The sequence below is a fragment of the Myxine glutinosa genome, chromosome 11, assembly GCF_964187855.1.
Source record: "Myxine glutinosa chromosome 11, kmMyxGlut1.1, whole genome shotgun sequence".
Classification (NCBI taxonomy): domain Eukaryota; kingdom Metazoa; phylum Chordata; class Myxini; order Myxiniformes; family Myxinidae; genus Myxine; species Myxine glutinosa.
Window position 1 is genome coordinate 44126250 of NC_136271.1, and position 24447 is coordinate 44150696.

At 45.1% G+C, this 24447-nt stretch overlaps 1 protein-coding gene across 1 annotated transcript in view; it reads right to left on the bottom strand.

Annotated features, from left to right (window-relative positions):
• The window catches only part of LOC137436614 (1-phosphatidylinositol 4,5-bisphosphate phosphodiesterase beta-4-like), a 159763-nt gene that overhangs the window by 81592 nt on the left and 53724 nt on the right, over nucleotides 1-24447 (bottom strand). Inside the window, exons 8-12 of the mRNA XM_078786265.1 lie at nucleotides 14188-14269; nucleotides 10774-10874; nucleotides 8883-8940; nucleotides 8566-8674; nucleotides 5962-6172 (exon numbers count right to left, since the gene is read on the bottom strand). Coding sequence (XP_078642391.1) covers nucleotides 5962-6172; nucleotides 8566-8674; nucleotides 8883-8940; nucleotides 10774-10874; nucleotides 14188-14269 — 561 coding nt within the window. The remainder of the gene's footprint in view (nucleotides 1-5961; nucleotides 6173-8565; nucleotides 8675-8882; nucleotides 8941-10773; nucleotides 10875-14187; nucleotides 14270-24447) is intronic.

Below are 24447 nucleotides of genomic sequence, written 5' to 3' on the forward strand. Positions count from 1 at the left end.
AACTTTCTTTGCCGGCCAACTTGGATAAACAAACCAGATAACTCACACCCCCAAATCATCAGTTCCCCCCGGGCACCATTATCACTTAAAAATAAAGCAACAAAATTTCACCAAAACCCCTAGATTAATTCACTCTGGACCAAGCGTCAACCACTTCTAGTTTCTCTTGAATGACGGTTAAGAGGTGGTGACCAAAGCCCCAAAGTTAAACCTCTTGATAGCACTTTTTTCGGGAGGCCCAGCTGAGTATTCCCTACATGGACGCCTTAAGGAATGTGGAGTTCACGGTTAGTCCGGGGAGGAAAGTTCATTACATGGACGCCTTTAAGAACGTGGAGTTCACGGTTAGTCCGTGCAGGAAAGTTCACTACCTGGATGCCTTTAAGAACGTGGCGTTCACGGTTAGTCCGTGTAGGAGCCCCGGCTCGGCGGCTCCCCCGTATCTAGTGCTTCAACTTCTCCAGACTCCTAACAGTTACGGTGGGACCCCTTGTCCCAGCCGTTACTTGACTGGCGGTCTCCTTCTCGGCCAGTGCTCTGACAATCATTCTTTCGGGAGGTGCCGTAACTCTGGGAGCCTCCATAGTAATATCGGCTGCTGCCAACCCCAAAACTACTGCCAAGTTGTCCTCTTCTGTAGACCTCTCGACATCTACGAAATGCCTTCCCTACTGTTATGGTCCGACCCTCCAAATCCTTACCATTCCAATTCTTCTCTGCCTCTCTGGCATCTCTTGTGCTTGCAAACGTGACAAAGCCGAACCCTCTTGACCGTTGCGTTTCCCTGACTTTTACCACCCGCACTTCCACCAGCGGCCCATATCTGTTGAAGACAGAGGTCAGAACTTCTTCCTCTGTGTTGAAGTTCAGTCCCCCTACAAATAACTTGGAACTTTTGTCGCCATCCCGAGTGGGGGTGGTGTTATTTCCCCTGCGGGGCTCTTTACCCACCCTCGGGTTACCATAAATTTGCCCCCCGGCCAAATCATTCCCGATAATCACAGATACTCCCTCTACAGGAAGCGTGGCTTGTAAACCGACGGTGACCGGTCCTGACACCAAATCGGATTCCAAATGGATGACATGAAGTGGGGCACTAACACAGCCACCGATCCCTTGTAACCGAACACTATCACCAGTTGCGGTACTCTTTGACAATGGCAAAATGCCTTCAAGCATTAAGGATTGATGGGCTCCTGTGTCCCTCAAAACCCTAACCGGTCTTGAGTTAGTCAAGTCTCCCTTGAGTGAGACCAACCCCTCATAAATAAATGATTGGTAACTCTTCTGTGGGCGATTTCTTACGCTTGCCATCGCATTCGGAGTGGTAATAGTCGGACTCCGCTCTGGGTTTTCCCTTTTCATGAGGTAACAACTGGACATCAAGTGTCCAGGTTTCTTGCAAAAAGCGCAAGTAGGCCCGGAGGAAAAACTCGTGGTCTGCCTCGGGCCCCCCGAAAAATAAGTTTGTCTTGGGCCCGTAGCCCTCTGATTTCGAACAGTTCGGGCATCAGCGTTGTCCCCATAATCATCTCGAGGCCGCCGCCATGTATTGTCGTTCTCCGCACCTGCTGTTCCACACCTCCCCTGCGGAGATCTAGGCGAGGAGTTAGGTTTGTGGACCCCTATCCGGTGTGTTAAGGCATAATCATCTGCCATGGTGGCTGCGTCCCACAACTTTGGTACTTTCTTTTCCTGCAGGTACACTTTGATGTCCTCGTGGACACACTGTTGAAATTCCTCCACCAGCATCAGGTCACGCAATGCTTCGAAGTCGTTCCCGACTCCTTTTGACTCACACCACCGATCAAACATATTTTCTTTCACTCTAGCAAACTCCACATGGGTCTCACTCTCCCTCTTCCTGACATTCCTGAATTTTTGCCGGTAAGCTTCCGGAACCAACTCATAGGCTTTGAGGATGTACTTCTTCAATACCTCATAATCTGCACATTGGTCCATTGGTAGTGCTGAAGAAATCTCTTGAGCTTTACCCACTAGCACACTTTGCACTAGTATGGTCCAGGACTCCTCCGGCCAGTTTAACTGTCGAGCCACTTTCTCAAAGTGTGGAAAAAATTGAGTGACTTCCTTTTCACTGAAGGGTGGAACCAGCCTCACATGTCTGCCCACCTCCCAGGTGTTCTGGCTAGGTGTCGACCCCGTCAGCAAGGGTGGTACCTCTCCCCGTTCTCTCATTAAATCCAGCTCCTTGAATTTAATCTCTTGCTGAAGCGCCAGATCACGTTCCTTCAACTCCCTTTCGGCTTTTCTCTCCGCTGCTTCGAGTTCCCTGGCAGCTCTCCTCTCCTCTGCTTTTCTCCCTTCTAACCTTTCCTGGAATTCTCGTTCCACTCTCCTTTCCTCTGCTTGTTTCTCTTCTCTCCTCTCTTCTGCTTTCCTTTCTTCTTCTGCTCTTTCCTTTTCTGCTTTCCTTTCTTCTTCTGCTAACCTTTCCTGGAGTTCTCGTTCCACTCTCCTTTCCTCTGCTTGTTTCTCTTCTCTCCTCTCTTCTGCTTTCCTTTCTTCTTCTTTTACCCTTTCCTGGAGTTCTCGTTCCACTCTCCTTTCCTCTGCTTGTTTCTCTTCTCTCCTCTCTTCTGCTTTCCTTTCTTCTTCTGCTCTTTCCTTTTCTGCTTTCCTTTCTTCTTCTTTTAACCTTTCCTGGAGTTCTCGTTCCACTCTCCTTTCCTCTGCTTGTTTCTCTTCTCTCCTCTCTTCTGCTTTCCTTTCCTCTTCTTTGATCCGTTCCTGGCTCCGTAATTGCAACTCCAGTTTCTGGAGCTCAACGTCTTCTGGTTCTTCGGGTAGCCACTGCCAGGCTAACTCGTCCCATGTTCCTAATCCCACCATAGACTGTATCACCGTGGTCTGCAACTCTGCCTTCCTCAAATTAGTTCGGACCTCCAAGTTAAAATGTTTGGCCAATTTCAAGAGGTCCGCTTTTAGTAACGCTCGGAACTGTGCCTCACTAGGTGTTACCGCAAAGTTCTGTGCCACAAACGCCATGGTGACTACTGGTAACACCTGTTAACCTTCACCCCAGAAATTTCCAACAAAGAAAAGCAACAGTATTACTATTATTGCTATTGTTATTTTTTATTTTTTTTGTTATTGTTGTTGTTGTTTTGTCGACAGAGCAAAACAATTTTAGGAACGTTGGAAAAGTTCCCACTCTTGGGAATTCTTTCCCGGACTAAAATGTAGAAAATTTTACAGATCCCGGACGTAGACCCAATTGCGAATCCGCAAATTATAATTTGGACGAGCCCCCAATTCTGTTACGTGGTCCTCCCGGTAACTACCTGGTCTCGGTGACCCCCGGACCGTGGGAGGCACCCCGCCAGAAAGATATATGATTTATACGCTTTCGTAACGCAATCAATATGAATTCCAGTCAATAAGAAACCCCACACCAAGGATCCAGAGTAATCAATAATATATTCCCCCAAGGAATCAACAATCAGCAACCATCAACAATCCACAATCAACAATCAATCACCAATATGATTAAGATGGCCATCTTATATATGTGTGTCCCCTTTCCCCACTCCCGACCCCTTGGGTACTCACGACCCCTTTGGTCTCTGTCCCTCACAATGTCTCTGGGCCCCTCCTGACCAAGGTGATGGTCGGCTTCTCCGCACACGGGCGGTTGAACTAACCCCTGGCTGACGTGCTCCCAAACGTGCACGTCACGTACCGGGAACAACGGTTGCAGCGTGCACCTCCTTGCCAAGCAACGTGGGCAAAGCAACGCGCGGCTTGTCCAGCGCGCGAGGCCCAAGGTGCGACCCGTACGCTTCCTTGTAGATGGTGAGGCGAACTGTGTAGGACGCTTGGTTCCGTGCACGAACCCACGGCAACTTGATGTGTCAAGGGGTAATTCCTTTCGCCAGATGGGTTTCCCAACGCAGCGTCAGACGCTGCTCGATATCGATACCCTCGCCTCGGAGCTCGGCGAGGAAGAAGAAGAAGATCGTCGCTTCTCCAGGACCTCGTGTCTTTTTCCTTCCGTTTCCGGTCTCCTTTTTCCCAGAAGGGCTCCTGACCCTTTAATCACAACAACCTTTAATCGACTACCCATTGATAAGCAAAGACCTGAATAGTAATTCACATGAATTCGTAACACAAGGAAGGACGCCCAGTCGGTGACTGGCTTTGGAGGCCAGATTTGAAATGTGGTTTCCCCAGGAAAGATCATGGCAGATAGTGAGACCCAAAAGCTTGAGTGACAGAACTTCTTGGAGAGGATTATTCAGAAAGTGGATGGGAGGGTTGTCCAGTCGGTCTTTTCGGAGAGACATCGTAAGAGTGTGAGATTTGTCAGGATTGAAAGACATGTTCCACTTGTTTGCCCAGTCTGTGATTTTGTCCAGGTCTGCAGAGAGTGAGGAGGCTGCAGACTGCCGATCTGAGGGATGAGGAATGCAGCGACAGAGAGTAGAGTCATCACTCATCAGTAAAGAGATAAAGAGGATTTTCAAGAGAGTCAGAGAGATCATTGATGAAGATCTTTTTCTGCTATTCCTCATTCACGCGCTTTTGTGCAACGTTTTTTTGAGTGCTGGCATGAGCACGACTCGGGACATTCATGACTAACAGGAATAGTTGATTCTCCGCAGGACATCTTCAAGTAAGAACTGGTATCAGATCTTTGAGGCGCTTGGCCAAGGTCCTACAGGAAATCCTGTGTGTTTTTAGGCACTTGGGCCTGAGCTTAACCGCCATCATTGGTGACCACCATACACCACCACAGATCTGTGCTAGCTCTAGCCTGCCGGCTGATAGCACCACAACATCTATCTTGTTGTCCTCATCACCACTTTCCAGCAAGGATAAAAAGAGACTGTATCGTTTGTGTATTTCAATCCGGTTTCCCTCGTTACAGCCGGTTTATTTTGGGGCTCGATGGAAAGAGAAACTGCCTTCTGGGTCTCCCTCCCATCCGCAATGGTCTGCAATGTATGTTTCACTGATTGTTAAAATAACTGGTGATATTGCTAGGAGACTCGCCCATGTAGTGTTACCCTCCAATGTTTTATTACATCATTTTAATGAGGATAGTTCACTGGAATGCCCTTTTTGTATGATTTCTGAAGACCTTTTCCATGCTTACGTAGATTGTGCAAGACACTCTCCCTTCTTTGGTTTTTATCAACTTTTTTTAATCGTATGAACTTTTCTTTTTCTACACGTGTTTTTATTTTTGGAATACCACTTAGTTACAAAAAACGCTCTGAGACTGCTCTTGTTAATTTCTATTGGAAAATTAGCAATCTACAAGACAAGAAAAGCAAAGCTCCTGGCAAATGCTGATATTTTATGTGATGTGGTAATTGTTTTTAAGGCTCTGGTCATGGCAAGGTTACGCTTGGAATTATTTTTGCCAAATGAAAGATGATTTACAAACCTTTGTGGAAAAATGTTGTGTAAAGGGTCGTTTTGTAAACTTGATAATGGTGTGTTAAATTTTTTATTTTAGTGTTTGGGGTTTTTATTGTTGTTGTTGGGCTGCACATGTTTGGAATTGTAGTGATTGTATTATTTGCATGACTTGTGTGGTTTTCTTACCTTTATAATAGAAGAGCTTCAAAAGTCTGTGTGTGTCTCTCTCTCTCTCTCTCTCTCTCTCTCTCTCTCTCTCTCTCTCTCTCTCTCTCTCTCTCTCTCTCTGTCTCTCTCTCTGTCTCTCTCTCTGTCTCTCTCTCTGTCTCTCTCTCTGTCTCTCTCTCTCTGTCTCTCTCTCTCTGTCTCTCTCTCTCTGTCTCTCTCTCTCTGTCTCTCTCTCTCTGTCTCTCTCTCTCTGTCTCTCTCTCTCTCTCTGTCTCTCTCTCTCTGTCTCTCTCTCTCTGTCTCTGTCTCTGTCTCTCTCCTCTCATATTCATGTCTTAAATGTACATAAATACCGAAAAATACCAAAGATATTTATGCAAACATGCAGGTATCGAAGAATCTCACCTACAACCAGAGAGCAGCACTTGACGGTACATTTCAACAGCAGAGCGGCCCCCAAATTGGCGCCCAGTCAAGTACGTGTTGTGTGACGAATTGATGTAATAATGGCTCAGAGGTTGCTCCATGTCCTGGTAAAGTTCCAGCCGATCCAAGAAGACTGGAGCATTCTCATCCGACATCAAATAGCAACAGAAGCCATCAAGGGAAAGGTGGCCTGTCCAAAAGCACAACCGGCAGGTATGCACAAAGTGAGGTGATAATGGCCTCTTCAAGCTCAATGAAACCACCTTAAATGTAAAAAAGACACTCCATATTTGGAAGTGGCAGGATAATAGATTGCACTATGCCATGTGACCTTATGCATTGACCCCAACGATGAAAGGTTTGTGTGTAGCTCTTCCATGATATTGCACGGAATGCAGGGCTCTATAAACTCGACCAGTGGTTGTCTGACATTCGATTCACTCGCGAGCTCTTTATCCACATCAAAGAGTTCCATCCAATGCATTCCTGAACATCCCTTCTGTCTATTTCATCGAGGTTTGTTGCCTGTTGTCTTCTACCTCTTTATGGTGTTTGCAGTTCTTGATTAAAATCACTTTTTTGAGATGCCCATTCTCTGACAGAAAAATATCATCGCTTGATTGGCGAATGTGTTGGTTTGGCGGATGTGTTAGTTTGGCGGATGTATTAGTTTGGCGGATGTTGTGTTGTTTTGGCGGATGTATTAGTTTGGCGGATGTGTTGGTTTGGCGGATGTGTTGGTTTGGCGGATGTGTTGGTTTGGCGGAGGTGTTGGTTTGGCGGATGTGTTGGTTTGGCGGATGTGTTGGTTTGGCGGATGTGTTGGTTTGGCGGATGTGTTGGTTTGGCGGATGTGTTGGTTTGGCGGATGTGTTGGTTTGGCGGATGTGTTGGTTTGGCGGATGTGTTCGTTTGGCGGATGTGTTCGTTTGGCGGATGTGTTGGTTTGGTGGATGTGTTGGTTTGACGGATGTTGTGTTGTTTTGGCGGATGTATTAGTTTCACGGATGTGTTGTTTTGGCGGATGTGTTGTTTTGGCGGATGTGTTGTTTTGGCGAATGTGTTGGTTTGGCAGATGTGTTGGTTTGGTGGATGTGTTGGTTTGGCGGATGTGTTGGTTTGGCGGATGTGTTGGTTTGGCGGATGTGTTGGTTTGGCGGATGTGTTGGTTTGGCGGATGTGTTGGTTTGGCGGATGTGTTGGTTTGGCGGATGAGTTGGCTTGGCGGATGTGTTGGTTTGGCAGATGTGTTGGCTTGGCGGATGTGTTGGTTTGGCGGATGTGTTGGTTTGGCGGATGAGTTGGCTTGGCGGATGTGTTGGTTTGGCGGATGTGTTGGTTTGGCGGATGTGTTGGTTTGGCGGATGTGTTGGTTTGGCGGATGTGTTGGTTTGGCGGATGTTGTGTTGGTTTGGCGGATGTGTTGTTTTGGCGGATGTATTAGTTTGACGGATGTGTTGGTTTGGCGGATGTGTTGTTTTGGCAGATGTGTTGGTTTGGCAGATGTGTTGGTTTGGCGGATGTGTTGGTTTGGCGGATGTGTTAGTTTGGCAGATGTTTTGGTTTGGCGGATGTGTTAGTTTGGCAGATGTGTTGATTGTTTGGGGTTCTCAAACATCATTGGGGCCTCTCTCCCCTCCATGCAGGATATCTATTACAAACGCTGCACAGGCAAGGCCACCAGCATAGCTGACGACTGTTTCCACCCGTCCGATGGACTTTTTTCCCTCCTGCCGTCTGGGAAAAGGTACCGCAGCATCCGGGCCAGATCTGCCAGACTCTGTAACAGCTTCTTCCCCCAGGCTGTCAGGCTCCTCAACACCCTGTTACCTTCCACCACCCGCTTTAATTTAACTAACAGGGTCTAAACGCCCGCCCCCCTCACCCCCCCCCCCCCCCAGCCCTACATATCATAAGCTGCTGTACATAATATGTTTCTACACAAACGGTTTACTTATCAGATGTAACCTACAGTCAACTGTTCAACTCTATACATTTTGTTTAAAATGTTATTTTATGTCGTCTTGGATATACTCATATTGCCATGGATATTCATTGTGTATTTACTGTATACTATCCTGTGTATTTATAGTATTGTTCTGTGTATTATGGTATTGCGTTACACTTGTCATGTCTAATTGCACTATGTGTAGTTTTGCTTGAATGTTTATATTGCACTGAGGTCCAGGAGGAACATCATTTCATTCCATTTTATACTGTATTGTATATGGATGGGATGACAATAAAGTTTATTGAATTGAATTGAATTGAATATACTCCTATACTGAGCAATGACACTCATGTTCCCTGACTGATTATTCTGGATCTGTTCATAGTCACAGTTATGTAAATCACATGCAGGTGTGGGCAGTTCTCACTGCTTGTAAGGTATGTCCAATGACTTTTGGTACACTAGTGTACAGTATTACCTGTCCACAGTTTCTTTGGCAGAAACACAAAACAAAATCAACACCATTATCGGCTAATCTTTGACCCTCGATTTACCGGCATTGCATTGAGCCTACTTTTGCTAGGACTTGATCTTCATTAAAAATGATAATAAATAGTTAAAAGATGGCTCACCAAGCTCTTTGAACTCTGGGTTTGGTTCTTCAGCTTGAATGAGTTGAAGACCGCATCGTTGATCATACAAAGGGAAGAGGATTTCGTTCAGCCTTGGGTCACGTTGTTTCTGCGGTTGCAGTCAGTCATTCACTATGATGTAATCACATATTCCATCATAATTGTGGATGACGACACTGACATGAAGCATGATGATGCACGTACATGGACGTGATGAAGAGGAAATCATGCATGTGCACTATGAAATGCAAAGACAAAAGCTACGTGTCCACTACCGCCAGCAGTAGGCGGTGATCAATGATGTAACGAACTCTTACTTCATTGAGAAAGGTGACAAACTGTTCTACTGTTAAAAAGTCAGTCTCGCCTCCATTTCTGGAAAAGAGAGGGTGAGGTTGTTAAAGTATGAAAGCCAATCTACTATTTAAGGAAGATGTGCATCTGTTTGGGTTGAAATTATGTGGGATATCTCATCTTTTATTTGCTTGAAAAAAAATGAATGAATGATCGTTTTAAGGCCATTTTCCCCGCTAGAGCAGGGGTTAGCCTTGCGGGCCCCAAGACAATCATGGTTCCCTGTTTGAGGCAATATTTTTATGGCCGGATGCCCTTCCTGACGCCAACCCTTGGTCGCCTCTTACGATGCGCAGGGATACGGTGTACCTATTCTAAACCGGGGTACACACCGGGCTTCTTGAAGAATAAGTCGTTTGACGAGGAAAATCCCAAGCTCCTTTTCTTTGCTTTGTGTTTCATGGTACAAAGGATGTATCTCTTAAGTGTTGAGAACATTTAAGCAAACCAACGATGTATATTTTTTTTGACTGTCACTTTCATAATGTTTACCACTACAACTCCAGAATAAAAATGAGTAATGCCGGCCATGCTGTTCATACTGAGTGTCTTGAGTAAAGCAGCTCAGACAGTTGTGGCCACGGAACTCCCTGTAGCTCGGAGACGAAACATTTATGGCAAAGGTTTAAGAGTACAGTTATCATTATGAATGCATGTTGAAGGAACCGGTGTCTGCACTGCTTATTCCTCATTTTCCTAATGACTGAGATGTATGGTGTTGGAATCTCAATCGTATGCTCTGTGATTTTGGTTCATGTCGATGCAGTATGCCTTGTTGCAACAGTTAACCTCCTTCAATTGTTTGGGCCACTAGTAGATAATATGACTGCAACTTTGCACCACGTCCCTTTTCCACCATGTGGCGTACTATTGCAGAGCATTCCGGGTGCCTCGATCTAACTGCCTTTTCGTGCTCCTTTATCCTATTGATGGGATTTTGACCCATCTCACCCATGTACTTTTTATCAAAATATTTGCAGGTGCTGTAATAAACAACACCAGATCTGTCACCCATTAGTAGAGGGTCTTTGACTCTTGGGAAGATGTCAGAAATTGTGTGGATTGGTATATACGCCGTTCTGATGCCAACATTGCGCAATACATGGGAACCAAGTTCTGTGAGGCCAGGATAGTATGGAAGAACGCACTTTCCCATATACTCTGCCCAGTTTCCCCCACTCTGTTATCTAAGTGGACAACTGGTCAACGATAACTTGGTACAAACCTCCATCTATTTCCATTGCAGGTTAGCACTGTCTGTAGCCAGTTTAATTTCTCATCGAGTGCCACTGTTACTCGAGTAAACAGACCAAGCATCAAGGAGTCCCCGTGTTTGCGTGCAGTGCAATGGCATCGCTGAAAATCCAACATTCTATCTGTGTTAGTGGGTTTTTCTGTGTAGTGAAGTGGCCAGTGAGCCATTAGGGCAGTGCTTAACCAACATGCCCAAAAATGCCAGTTTTCCGGTCCTCCAATTCCATAGTAAATCGCAGACTGGCCATGATTGTGTTTATTTGATTACGAAAATGTGAGATTGCCTTTGGGCTACTTTTACGAGTTGGAGGTGTTTTTTATGTGTTTGTCTTTATAACATGGATATTCCTGACTACAACCGTTCCTTCAAAATAGTAATGAAGTATTGTAATTGTAGAATAAACAATTTCCGCATGAAATTACATTTTTATAGAATTCGCAGTAAAATCGTCGAGCATTCAAATGCATTCAAAATAATTAATTTCTTCTTTTATTGCAGAGACCGTCATTATCTTTTCAAAACATCATTGCAATATCAAGGTCATGGTTGAAGTGCAACATTATAATATGGATATGCTGGTCAAAATAATGGTAACTCACAAATATCTGAAGAGTTCTTCAATGTCAGTACGTGGACAGATCTTTTGAGTCAGTGCATAGAATTTATCAAACGTGAAGTTTGATGGATCAACCTCTTCACTCTGGAAAACAATCACAAAATGTGCATATGCCTTCATTATGAAGAATAACAACCCTCTTATGGTTAAACTGCCAAAATCTAGGCTCTCTGCTCACCTTCACTCTTTCATTCCTGTTTTCTCCTGCGTCTGGAACAAACTCCCTCACTCCCTTCAATCCCACTCCTCCCTCCAGGTCTTTAAACAGCTGCTCACCACTATCTCTTATCTTCCCCCATCCAAAACCTTGATCTTTTCTACCCCCGTTAATTCACACCAGATCCACTTTTTTTGAAATTCCAACTTCATTCCTGGAAGTCCTTGCAGTGTCCATATGATTTATACCTCTCCCACCTCCCCCCAAGCCCTCTCCCTCCCACAGATCTCTCGATGTCCCTGCTCCCAAATGTTGTGTTTGTGTCCTTCCCCCTCTCTCCCCATCTTGTCTACCGCTCCCCTTATTATATGTTTTATGTGTGGGTTTGACTTTTTGTGTGATTAATGTTCGCTCTTTCACGAGCCTTGATCTTGTATACAAAAAACAACAAAAAAAACAACAAAGAACGGTTGGTTCAATTGAAACAGCAAATGAGGGTGGATACAGGCTGATCACGCAGAGGAAGGTTGAGATTCATGTTGAAGGATCAACTGGGAAGATGCCAAGTTCCTTTAAGGGAAGTTCTGTGATCTGTCAGCCTCTGGTACTCTGCCTGATCAATTTATTTACCATCTTCCATGTTAAAGATAATGCTTCACTGCCATATGTCATTGCTGGCAGACCACACTGATTGTAAGGTTTTTCAGGCACAAAGGTACAGTAGTTTGTTTTTCATGACATTACATTAATGTTACCAAATGCTGTCGATCCTGATGTAGTCCGTCTCTTCGCTTCCTCTAAGTGAGCCGTATCCCTTTGTAAAAGTTGCCAAAAGGAAACATAATTGCTCTTTTCTCTAATTTTGCAATGATCAATTTGAATATTTTCCTTTTGTGCATAGAGCTTTAATATTATTTTTATATTTTATCATAGTCATTTTAGTCCAATTTAGTAAACTAGGGCATGCCCGTACTATATATAAGCTAGGACGTGCCCGTACGTGGGTGCCCGTTCCTTGCCAAAAAAAAAAAAAAAAAAAAAATTTGTGTAGGGGTGTGTGTGTGTAAACATCCTAGGGCGTGCCCGTACGTGGGTGCAAAAAAACATGCGTGCAAACAACAACAACAAAAAAAAACTTTGAAACCACGTGGCAGTAACGACCACAGAACCCCCCCCCCCCCTCTATTTACATGAATGGTTTGGTCCATTCGCAACGACCACAGAACCCCCCCCTCTATTTACATGCAATGGTTTGGTCCATTCGCAACGCCAAAGCGAACGGCGAACGGCTAAATCGCCATAGCTCGGTAAGTACTTGTCCGATTAATTTAAAACCTTGAAAAGGCACATCCTCGGGTCCCCAGCAATATACCTGGCAAGTTGCAAGTATATCGGACCCGTGGTTGTCGAGAAACAGCGGTCACAGACAAACGTACAAACGTACAAACGTACAAACAAACACACAGAGATTACTGGAATTATAGATAGATATAGTATATCTATAATATATAATAAATATATAAATATAAATATAAATATAGTTTAATATATAAATATAGTATAGTAATATAGTAATATAGTAAATATAGTAATATAGATATGGTATATCATAGTACATTTTTAGCCACAAATCGTGATTTTTCAGTTCTTTGGCATTGTTTGAAATGAAAGCAATATCTGAAACACTAGAACGGCACTCAGTAGAGCGCATACCTCCGCCGATCTGAACAGGTTGTTTTGTATCTCACATATAGGCCTGATCTAGATTCTGACCTGAACCAAAATCGAATCATCTTGTTCTTGTTGTCTAACCAACTCGTCGACCTAGTTTTAGCATCACTCCTCCACAACGTTTTGAAATTTTGTGCTATATGTCGTTTTTTTTGCCCTATCCCTCAATGGTGAAGAATCATTTAAAAATTCTCTGATCTGGATCCGGATCTTGTAATCTTCATCAAAATGGAATCAATTCTTCTTTGTCACAAGCCCAACCTGTCCACCAGGTTTAGTCCGAATCAGTGCACAACTTTTTGAGATGTCATGCTCACAGACAAACAAAGGTGAAAACGTAAACAAACAGGGGTGAAAACATAACCTCCGTCCACTTTTGGTGGCGGAGGTAATATTTGAATGGAGGAAGCATATGGAAACTATAATGGCACTCAGTAGAGAGCATACCTCCACCAGGTGAACAGTTTACGTTTTGTATCCCAGAGTAGACCAGAAAATCACAATATAGAATCACATTTAATCAAAATCATCTGTCCACAGCTTTTTGAGATATCCTGCTATGTATCGTTTTTGGCCCCATCTCCCAATGGTGAAGAATCACTTTAAAATTATATTGCCGGATCCGGATCCAGATCTTCACCAAAATTGAATCGATTCTTCCTTGTCACACACACAACCTGTCCAACAAGTTTCGTCCAAATCCGTCCATAACTTTTTATGATATCCTGCTATATGTTGGTTTTAGCCCCATCACTCAATGCTGAAGAATCATTGAAAATTTTAAAATAATTCTCATATCCGAATTCATATTCAGATCTTCACCAAAATCGAATCGAATCGTCCTTGTCAGACACGCAACCTGTCCACCAGGTTTCGTCCGAATGCGTCCACAACCTTTTGAGATATCCTGCTATATATCGTTTTTTGCCCGATCTCCCAATGGTGAGGAATCACTTAAAAATTCTACTGGCCGGATCCGAATCCGAATCTTCACCAATATCAAACCATTTAGTCCTTGTCACATACATTAAACTCTCTGCCAAATTTCGTCCGAATCCGTCCACAACTTTTTGAGATATCTTGTTCACAGACAAACAAACAAAAACCTAACCTCCATCCGCCTTTGGTGGCGGAGGTAAACATGGCCACATCAAATATGATGTTCACAAAAAATACCTTCCAAAGAACAGTACTCGTATTCGATAAATACACCATTGCTTTAAACACATGAAACTTAACAATCATGGTTGTATATGTCTAAACATTTTGTGGGCCACCTACCTTGTCCAACGTTTTCATCTCCTACTAACTCTATGGCAGCCATTACAGTTATAGTACTTGGTAGATTTGCGGTCACAAGGCAACTTGGTTTTATAAAGGTTTGTTCTATATGACTTGGGTGATTTATAAAGAGCTATTCAAAGATACTATGGGATTTTTGCAAGAGCATTGTAGCACATCAAGGTGTGGGAGACGGTATATCGGAAGTCTAATTGGGTAGGCACATACCTTACCACTCGGTAGACCAAGTTCTTTAAGTGCCTGGAATATCACCTTTTCGGTCTTTCCAGATGCAAAAGTCCGTGTAATGCTGTTGACAAGAAAGCAAACAGAGTATGTGAAAAGAAGCAAATAAATGAAGAAAGAAAATAAAACAACATTCAGAGCAGTATGGATTACCTATACTTACCTTATATCATCCTATAATTCCTTTATGCCATTTCATGCAACAAAAAACACAAATGAATATCACTGTAAATAATTTCCTACACAAGAACACTTCTTCCTTTTCCTGTACGAATGTTCAACTAATCCATAGGTTAGTACAAACAACCAGCCTAGTTTATCGTTAACAAAGGAAGCCTTCTATTTTATTTTTCTGGTACTACTCACCTCAAACTCGATTCGCTGTTTGCGTTCTCACAATGAAGCTTCAAGGTTATGACCGCTATGTATCTGGCACTTTCATGTCTACGTCAAAAGAGCCAGTGAACCCTCTGTACTACCTACATGATTGTTCCCAAGTGCCATCACGTGCTATTTTGAATGCAGTCGCATCCCATGGCGCTCTTGCTCTGTCACCTTGAGGATTAACAGTTTGCATTTTGAGCATTTCCATTTCATCGTTTTCATCCTCATTTTCGGTTCTTCGTTTAAACTTGATAATTTTGAGATCAGTCAGAGCCAGGCACCTAGGGCGCATTTGCGTGACTGCAATTTCATCACTCCAGAGGTATTCACAAACCTGCAGGTTTCTACAGCTGTAGAATTATCAATCTATAAATATACCAATCTCCAAGCAGTGAAAGCCTCGATATATATTTAATTGAAATCCATTTCTACTGTCTCACATTTACATTCACTTTTGTACATTGACGATGCGTATGGTGCTTTTTTTGAACAGTAGTAAACCTTTGGGTTGATACCGTAGACAAACGAATATTGCTTAGATTGTACTCGTACAAGATGGTTTATGAACATTTATAATCTTCCTTTTCCTGGTATAGAGAGTCGAGGCTCGTGGAAGAGGAAGTACACTGAACAGATCATGACGTAACACAACAAAAGGAACAGTAGAGAGAGGACAATCCTCCTCCAAGCACGGAGTTGAAGAACAAGATAAAGCGAGACTTGGACAAACAATGGGTGTGGGGAGTAATGCGGGGCAGGAAAGAATGCATGCGGCAGACAGGATGGATACAGAAGGAAACTCTCAGGTAGGAACAAGTACAAAAAGTTTTAATTAAAACAAAAGCCGTGTCGATGTTACACAATGCCTCGATGCAGCTGTGCCTATAACGTCGATGTTATAAGCATAGGACATTCCTATTGATTCGATTACTTGATGTTATTTTTGTGCAAAGTGAAAATATATCTCGGCAATTTCCCGTGTGTGGCGACGAATTTTTAATATATCTCGGCATTTTCCCGTCTGTTATTTCAGGCGGTGTATGACTAACCATGCCGCGATTTAAACAAAATATATATATCTCGGCAATTGCCCGTGTGTGGCGACGAATTTTTAATATATCTCGGCATTTTCCCGTCTGTTATTTCGGGCGGTGTATGACTGAGCATGCCGCGATTTTTAAAAAAAATATGGCAATGGACTTGAAGTTACAGGCCTTTGAGAATTCATTTCGTTCTATAAAGCGCAACTTTCATCGGATTTTCTTCCCGTTTTTTTGCAACCGAGTCTAAAACTATGTTGGCGACTGTGAAAAATGAAATGATATATCGAATTTGATTTGAAAGAAAACTGTGTGAGAGGAAGACACCACGGGCCTACAAAACAGGCCTCAAAGCTATGCGAATTGCGAGTTAATAAAATGGTGGATATTTGTTTATATGAAGGCTCTCCCAGAATGGGTGGAGCTATGGTTCCCAGAATGGGTGGAGCTATGGTTCCCAGAATGGGTGGAGCTTTGAGGTTTTGTCTTCTCCGCAAGAACAAGAAGAAGAAGAAGAAGAAGAGGTGGTAACAACAACAACAGCAGCGTGCACTCTATGAGCAGCGTCTGCGACGCGGCTAAAAACTGGTAAATTTTGGAAGGAGGAGGCCTTGGGGTCAGGGGTGTGGGGGTTAACGAGGGTATAAAATATCATGGTTTTGGATTGGTGATGATCTGAGATAGTAGCCGGTGAACTGATGTCTTGCAAACCTGGGGGGAAGAATGAGATTAAAGAGAATGTGGAAGTGGGTTCCACAGGCGGGGGAAAAAGAGGGACAAATGAGTGTAGGAGAGCAGTGATCCTGGATTTTGGGAGTTTCACCAGAAGGGGGTTAATGGTGTCTATAGTTACATCAATAGATGAGTGTGGTTGCTGCCTGGGCAGCTGCTTCTTTCAGACATTTCTCTATCTTGCCTTTCAAATAAATATGGAGAATGCAAAGGATCACTTTCCATTTTTGTGGCAATTTAATTGGGCCTTTTACAAGACATATGGTGTGACTCTGGCTTAGATCCGTTACCAAAGGAGCCATTCAAATATTGCAATGCATTTTCCTCAATATTTTATACCCCAACTCCCTTCAATCCCCCCCACTCCCTTGGAATAATTAAGGTCCTGAATTCAAGCCAAAATAACACTAGGTGGGTTGAGTCGACCTGTCACCCTTCCGAGGTCGGCTTAGCCAAAATAACACTAGGTGGGTTGAGTCGACCTGTCACCCTTCCGAGGTCGGCTTGCTGGGAGTGAGCTAGTTGAGTATCCTGTGTCGGAGTGGTGACCCATCCATGATTGTGCCCCTTGCCAATGAAACTGCCTCGGTAGCCCGATACACCTATCGGCACAAGGAGGATCGTCAATCAACCCATTCAGAATAGTTCTCATTGTGGTAACCTGTTTGGTGTAAAGTTTTGCTTGTGTAGACTTCCAAAGGATGTGCCACTGAATGGACCAATCGATGGATTTGATTTGTGAAATGAGATTGAAAGGAATTGTAAACGGCCAATCAATATCCAGTGCTGGCCATGAGTACATTACAGGAAACGATTACAAGTAAACTGCAGCAGAGCTTACTGAAACCTTTGGAATTTGATTCAGTTAAAAGTAAATGCTCCATAACTGACAACTACGCTTATTCAATAATGATCTGGCAGGATAGCTCCAAGGTATGCGCACTCGCATCAGACCTGTCCAGCTTGTATTTGAATACCGACCCAGCTAAACTACCATGCTGGTGCTTTTCCAAGGCAGGGTGAGACATGAGTGTGGAGCAGATGCATGTTGAGCTGGGTGTCCCATCGGCTAGCATTTGTTGGTAGACGTTAAAGATTGATCCCATGATGCCCTTCATGAAGCAGAGATAAGTTATGGTTGCTGTCCTAACAAATTACAAATCCCTGCCTGGACTGCATGTAATATGTGGCCAAGTCTTCTTGGAGGTTCCTTTGCATCAGGTTACAGCGCTTGCTATCTAAGTGTGGTTGCTGCCTGGGAAGCTGTTTCTTCAAGATATTTCTCTATCTTGCATTTTAATGTTGATGGTTGATGGATGTGTTGGTTTGGGGGATGTGTTGGTTTGGGGGATGTGTTGGTTTGGGGGATGTGTTGGTTTGGGGGATGTGATGGTTTGGGGGATGTGTTGGTTTGGGGGATGTGTTGGTTTGGGGGATGTGTTGGTTTGGGGGATGTGTTGGTTTGGGGGATGTGTTGGTTTGGGGGATGTGTTGGTTTGGGGGATGTGTTGGTTTGGGGGATGTGTTGGTTTGGGGGGTGTGTTGGTTTGGGGGATGTGTTGGTTTGGGGGATGTGTTGGTTTGGGGGATGTGTTGGTTTGGGGGATGTGTTGGTTTGGGGGATGTGTTGGTTTGGGGGATGTGTTGGTTTGGGGGATGTGTTGGTTTGGGGGATGTGTTGATTTGGCGCAAGTGTTGGTTTGGGGGATGTGTTGGTTTGGGGGATGTGTTGGTTTGGTGCAAGTGTTGGTTTGGGGGATGTGTTGGTTTGGGGGATGTGTTGGTTTGGCGCAAGTGTTGGTTTGGCGCAAGTGTTGGTTTGGCGCAAGTGTTGGTTTGGCGCAAGTGTTGGTTTGGCGCAAGTGTTGGTTTGGCGCAAGTGTTGGTTTGGCGCAAGTGTTGGTTTGGCGCAAGTGTTGGTTTGGCGCAAGTGTTGGTTTGGCTGATGTGTTGGTTTGGCTGATGTGTTGTTTGGACGGATGTGTTGGTTTGGCGGATGTGTTGGTTTGGCGGATGTGTTGGTTTGGCGGATGTGTTGGTTTGGCGGATGTGTTGGTTTGGCGGATGTGTTGGTTTGGCGGATGTGTTGGTTTGGCGGATGTGTTGGTTTGGCGGATGTGTTGGTTTGGCGGATGTGTTGGTTTGGCGGATGTGTTGGTTTGGCGGATGTGTTGGTTTGGCGGATGTGTTGGTTTGGCGGATGTGTTGGTTTGGCGGATGTGTTGGTTTGGCGGATGTGTTGGTTTGGCGGATGTGTTGGTTTGGCGGATGTGTTGGTTTGGCGGATGTGTTGGTTTGGCGGATGTGTTGGTTTGGCTGAGGACTTGGTTTGGCGGATGTGTTGGTTTGGCGGATGTGTTGGTATGGCGGATGTCTTGGTATGGCGGATGTGTTGGTATGACGGATGTGTTGGTTTGGCGGATGTGTTGGTTTGGCGGATGTGGTTGTTTGGCGGATGTGTTGGTATGGCGGATGTGTTGGTATGGCGGATGTGTTGGTTTGGGGGATGTATTGGTTTGGGGTATGTGTTGGTTTGGGGGATGTGTTGGTTTGGGGGATGTGTTGGTTTGGGGGATGTGTTGGTTTGGGGGATGTGTTGGTTTGGGGGATGTGTTGGTTTGGCGGATGTGTTGGTTTGGCGCAAGTGTTGGTTTGGCGCAAGTGTTGGTTTGGCGCAAGTGTTGGTTTGGCGCAAGTGTTGGTTTGGCGCAAGTGTTGGTTTGGCGCAAGTGTTGGTTTGGCGCAAGTGTTGGTTTGGCGCAAGTGTTGGTTTGGCGCAAGTGTTGGTTTGGCGCAAGTGTTGGTTTGGCGCAAGTGTTGGTTTGGCGCAAGTGTTGGTTTGGCGCAAGTGTTGGTTTGGCGCAAGTGTTGGTTTGGCGCAAGTGTTGGTTTGGCGCAAGTGTTGGTTTGGCGCAAGTGTTGGTTTGGCGCAAGTGTTGGTTTGGCGCAAGTGTTGGTTTGGCGCAAGTGTTGGTTTGGCGCAAGTGTTGGTTTGGCGCAAGTGTTGGTTTGGCGCAAGTGTTGGTTTGGCGCAAGTGTTGGTTTGGCGCAAGTGTTGGTTTGGCGCAAGTGTTGGTTTGGCGCAAGTGTTGGTTTGGCTGATGTGTTGTTTGGACGGATGTGTTGGTTTGGCGGATGTGTTGGTTTGGCGGATGTGTTGGTTTGGCGGATGTGTTGGTTTGGCGGATGTGTTGGTTTGGCGGATGTGTTGGTTTGGCGGATGTGTTGGTTTGGCGGATGTGTTGGTTTGGCGGATGTGTTGGTTTGGCGGATGTGTTGGTTTGGCGGATGTGTTGGTTTGGCGGATGTGTTGGTTTGGCGGATGTGTTGGTTTGGCGGATGTGTTGGTTTGGCGGATGTGTTGGTTTGGCGGATGTGTTGGTTTGGCGGATGTGTTGGTTTGGCGGATGTGTTGGTTTGGCGGATGTGTTGGTTTGGCGGATGTGTTGGTTTGGCTGAGGACTTGGTTTGGCAGATGTGTTGGTTTGGCGGATGTGTTGGTATGGCGGATGTCTTGGTATGGCGGATGTATTGGTATGGCGGATGTCTTGGTATGGCGGATGTGTTGGTATGACGGATGTGTTGGTTTGGCGGATGTGTTGGTTTGGCGGCTGTGGTTGTTTGGCGGATGTGTTGGTATGGCGGATGTGTTGGTATGACGGATGTGTTGGTTTGGCTGATGTGTTGGTATGGCGGATGTGTTGGTATGGCGGATGTGTTGGTTTGGGGGATGTGTTGGTTTGGGGTATGTATTGGTTTGGGGGATGTGTTGGTTTGGGGGATGTGTTGGTTTGGGGGATGTGTTGGTTTGGCGGATGTGTTGGTATGGCGGATGTCTTGGTATGGCGGATGTGTTGGTATGGCGGATGTGTTGGTATGACGGATGTGTTGGTTTGGCGGATGTGTTGGTATGGCGGATGTGTTGGTATGGCGGATGTGTTGGTTTGGGGGATGTATTGGTTTGGGGTATGTATTGGTTTGGGGGATGTGTTGGTTTGGGGGATGTGTTGGTTTGGGGGATGTGTTGGTTTGGGGGATGTGTTGGTTTGGCGGATGTGTTGGTTTGGCGCAAGTGTTGGTTTGGCGCAAGTGTTGGTTTGGCGCAAGTGTTGGTTTGGCGCAAGTGTTGGTTTGGCGCAAGTGTTGGTTTGGCGCAAGTGTTGGTTTGGCGCAAGTGTTGGTTTGGCGCAAGTGTTGGTTTGGCGCAAGTGTTGGTTTGGCGCAAGTGTTGGTTTGGCGCAAGTGTTGGTTTGGCGCAAGTGTTGGTTTGGCGCAAGTGTTGGTTTGGCGCAAGTGTTGGTTTGGCGCAAGTGTTGGTTTGGCGCAAGTGTTGGTTTGGCGCAAGTGTTGGTTTGGCGCAAGTGTTGGTTTGGCGCAAGTGTTGGTTTGGCGCAAGTGTTGGTTTGGCGCAAGTGTTGGTTTGGCGCAAGTGTTGGTTTGGCGCAAGTGTTGGTTTGGCGCAAGTGTTGGTTTGGCGCAAGTGTTGGTTTGGCGCAAGTGTTGGTTTGGCGCAAGTGTTGGTTTGGCTGATGTGTTGTTTGGACGGATGTGTTGGTTTGGCGGATGTGTTGGTTTGGCGGATGTGTTGGTTTGGCGGATGTGTTGGTTTGGCGGATGTGTTGGTTTGGCGGATGTGTTGGTTTGGCGGATGTGTTGGTTTGGCGGATGTGTTGGTATGGCGGATGTCTTGGTATGGCGGATGTGTTGGTATGACGGATGTGTTGGTTTGGCGGATGTGTTGGTTTGGCGGATGTGTTGGTTTGGCGGATGTGTTGGTTTGGCGGATGTGGTTGTTTGGCGGATGTGTTTGTTTGGCGGATGTGTTGGTTTGGCGGATGTGTTGGTTTGGCGGATGTGTTGGTATGACGGATGTCTTGGTATGGCGGATGTCTTGGTATGGCGGATGTGTTGGTTTGGCGGATGTGTTGGTATGGCGGATGTGTTGGTATGGCGGATGTGTTGGTTTGGGGGATGTGTTGGTTTGGGGTATGTATTGGTTTGGGGGATGTGTTGGTTTGGGGGATGTGTTGGTTTGGGGGATGTGTTGGTTTGGCGGATGTGTTGGTTTGGCGCAAGTGTTGGTTTGGCGCAAGTGTTGGTTTGGCGCAAGTGTTGGTTTGGCGCAAGTGTTGGTTTGGCGCAAGTGTTGGTTTGGCGCAAGTGTTGGTTTGGCGCAAGTGTTGGTTTGGCGCAAGTGTTGGTTTGGCGCAAGTGTTGGTTTGGCGCAAGTGTTGGTTTGGCGCAAGTGTTGGTTTGGCGCAAGTGTTGGTTTGGCGCAAGTGTTGGTTTGGCGCAAGTGTTGGTTTGGCGCAAGTGTTGGTTTGGCGCAAGTGTTGGTTTGGCGCAAGTGTTGGTTTGGCGCAAGTGTTGGTTTGGCGCAAGTGTTGGTTTGGCGCAAGTGTTGGTTTGGCGCAAGTGTTGGTTTGGCGCAAGTGTTGGTTTGGCGCAAGTGTTGGTTTGGCGCAAGTGTTGGTTTGGCGCAAGTGTTGGTTTGGCTGATGTGTTGTTTGGACGGATGTGTTGGTTTGGCGGATGTGTTGGTTTGGACGGATGTGTTGGTTTGGCGGATGTGTTGGTTTGGCGGATGTGTTGGTTTGGCGGATGTGTTGGTTTGGCGGATGTGTTGGTTTGGCGGATGTGTTGGTTTGGCGGATGTGTTGGTTTGGCGGATGTGTTGGTTTGGCGGATGTGTTGGTTTGGCGGATGTGTTGGTTTGGCGGATGTGTTGGTTTGGCGGATGTGTTGGTTTGGCGGATGTGTTGGTTTGGCGGATGTGTTGGTTTGGCGGATGTGTTGGTTTGGCGGATGTGTTGGTTTGGCGGATGTGTTGGTTTGGCTGAGGACTTGGTTTGGCGGATGTGTTGGTTTGGCGGATGTGTTGGTATGGCGGATGTCTTGGTATGGCGGATGTGTTGGTATGGCGGATGTCTTGGTATGGCGGATGTGTTGGTTTGGCGGATGTGTTTGTTTGGCGGATGTGTTTGTTTGGCGGATGTGTTGGTTTGGCGGATGTGTTGGTTTGGCGGATGTGTTGGTTTGGCGGATGTATTGGTTTGGCTGATGTGTTGGTTTGGCGGATGTATTGTTTTGGTAGTTATATTGGTTTGGCGGATGTATTGTTTTGGCGGATGTATTGTTTTGGCAGAATATCTGAGGACCTTTCCCTTTCATTGACAGGTAACTTTCTTCCACGTCTTACAGTTGTACTATAAACTGCACCTATGGATTTCCCCATATGTAGTGTACTTACAAGGCATATGAAGTAGCGCAGCATGATTGACTGTCATGAGTGATAACTTCTAGAAATAACAAGAACTTTTATTCATGAAGGATCTATCTGACCCTCTGGAAAATCCTCTTTATCTATTTCCTGATGATTACAACCTCTGGCGTGACATCCCTCATCCTTCAGACAGGCAGGCTGCAGCCTCTTTCCTCTCTTCAGAGATTCAAAAAATCACAAGATGGTCAAACACTCAGAATATGTCTTTCAATCGTGACAAATCTCACACTCTCACTATCTCTCTCTGGAAGGACCATCTGGAAAACCCTCCTATCTACTTTCCTAACAATCCTCTTAAGGAAGTTCAGTCATTCAAACTCCTGGGTCTCGCAATCAGCCATTGGTCTTTCTTGGGCAAGCCATATTTCAAAGTTAGCCTCCAAACCCAGCAATCGACTGGGCATCCTCTGTCGTACCAAGTCCTTCCTTGGCACACTTGAATTCCTATACACCTACAAGACGTTTAATATTGCTACACTCTCCCCAAAAAACTACTGTTATTCTAGGAAAAGAACAAACTTTATTCAGAGGTAATTTAAAGTGATCAAATAAACATAGTTGCGGATAGAATAAACCCCTGGCGCTCACCTGATAGAATAAACAGTATACTGCACTGACTAAAGGTATTTTAAACCAATTTCAATGGTTGCCATAATCATAAGACTTTAAACAAACAAAAAAAAAAAATACCTATTTTGGGGGCAACCACCACACCCTCCTCCAACCCGGGAATACCTCCTCAGACCCCAATTTTTCAAATGCCTTCAACAAACATTGATACAACACGGGTGATGAAGGTTGTGGTGAAGTTTCATCGAAATCCTGTGTGTAGTTTCTGAGAAGCAAGCAAATATCTATTTTGGGGGGCAACCCCCATGTAGACCCTCTTAGACCCCAATTTTTCTAATGCTGTGAACAAACATTGGTACAACATGGGTGATGAAGGTTGTGATCAAGCTTCATCAAAATGGTGTGTGTGGTTTCAGAGAAGAAAGCAAATACCTATTTTGGGGGGCAACCCCCATGTAGACCCTCTCAGACCCCAATTTTTCTAATGCTGTGAACAAACATTGGTACAACATGGGTGATGAAGGTTGTGATCAAGCTTCATCAAAATGGTGTGTGTGGTTTCAGAGAAGAAAGCAAATACCTATTTTGGGGGGGTCAAACCTGGACCCACTTTGACACCCCCATTGACCCCTCTAGACTTCGATTTTCTTAGTGCCGTGAACAAACTTCGGTACATCACGGGTGATGAAGGTTGTGGTGAAGTTTCATCGAAATAGTGTGTGTAGTTTCAGAGGAAAAATCAAATTCCTATTTTGGGGGGTCAAACCTGGATCCACTTTGATCCCTATTTGGAATTTGGTAAACCCCCTTGGACCCCGATAAAAAAATTAATATTTAATGCCGTGAACAAACTTTAGTCACAACACAACAAATATCATTTTTGCCAAGTTTGGTCACAATCCCTTCAGCGGTTTCGAAGAAGATGCAAATGTTTATGGACGGACAGACGGATGGACTGACGGACAGACGACGTACCATCGCATAAGCTCCCCTGAATTTCATTCCAGGTGAGGTAGAAAGTAAATAACCTTTAAAAATTTTTAATAACTGAGGAGATGAATGATGAAATGTGAATAAACAAATGAAAGATGAATGAACATTGTTTTCTACAGGTAAATGAACAAAAACAAACGTATCCTATATGTCCTATCTTTTGCCATTCAGATTGAGAGAAAATAAATTTTAAAAACCTAAAATTGTGCTTTATAGTTTAAAGGCCTGTCTTTATACATA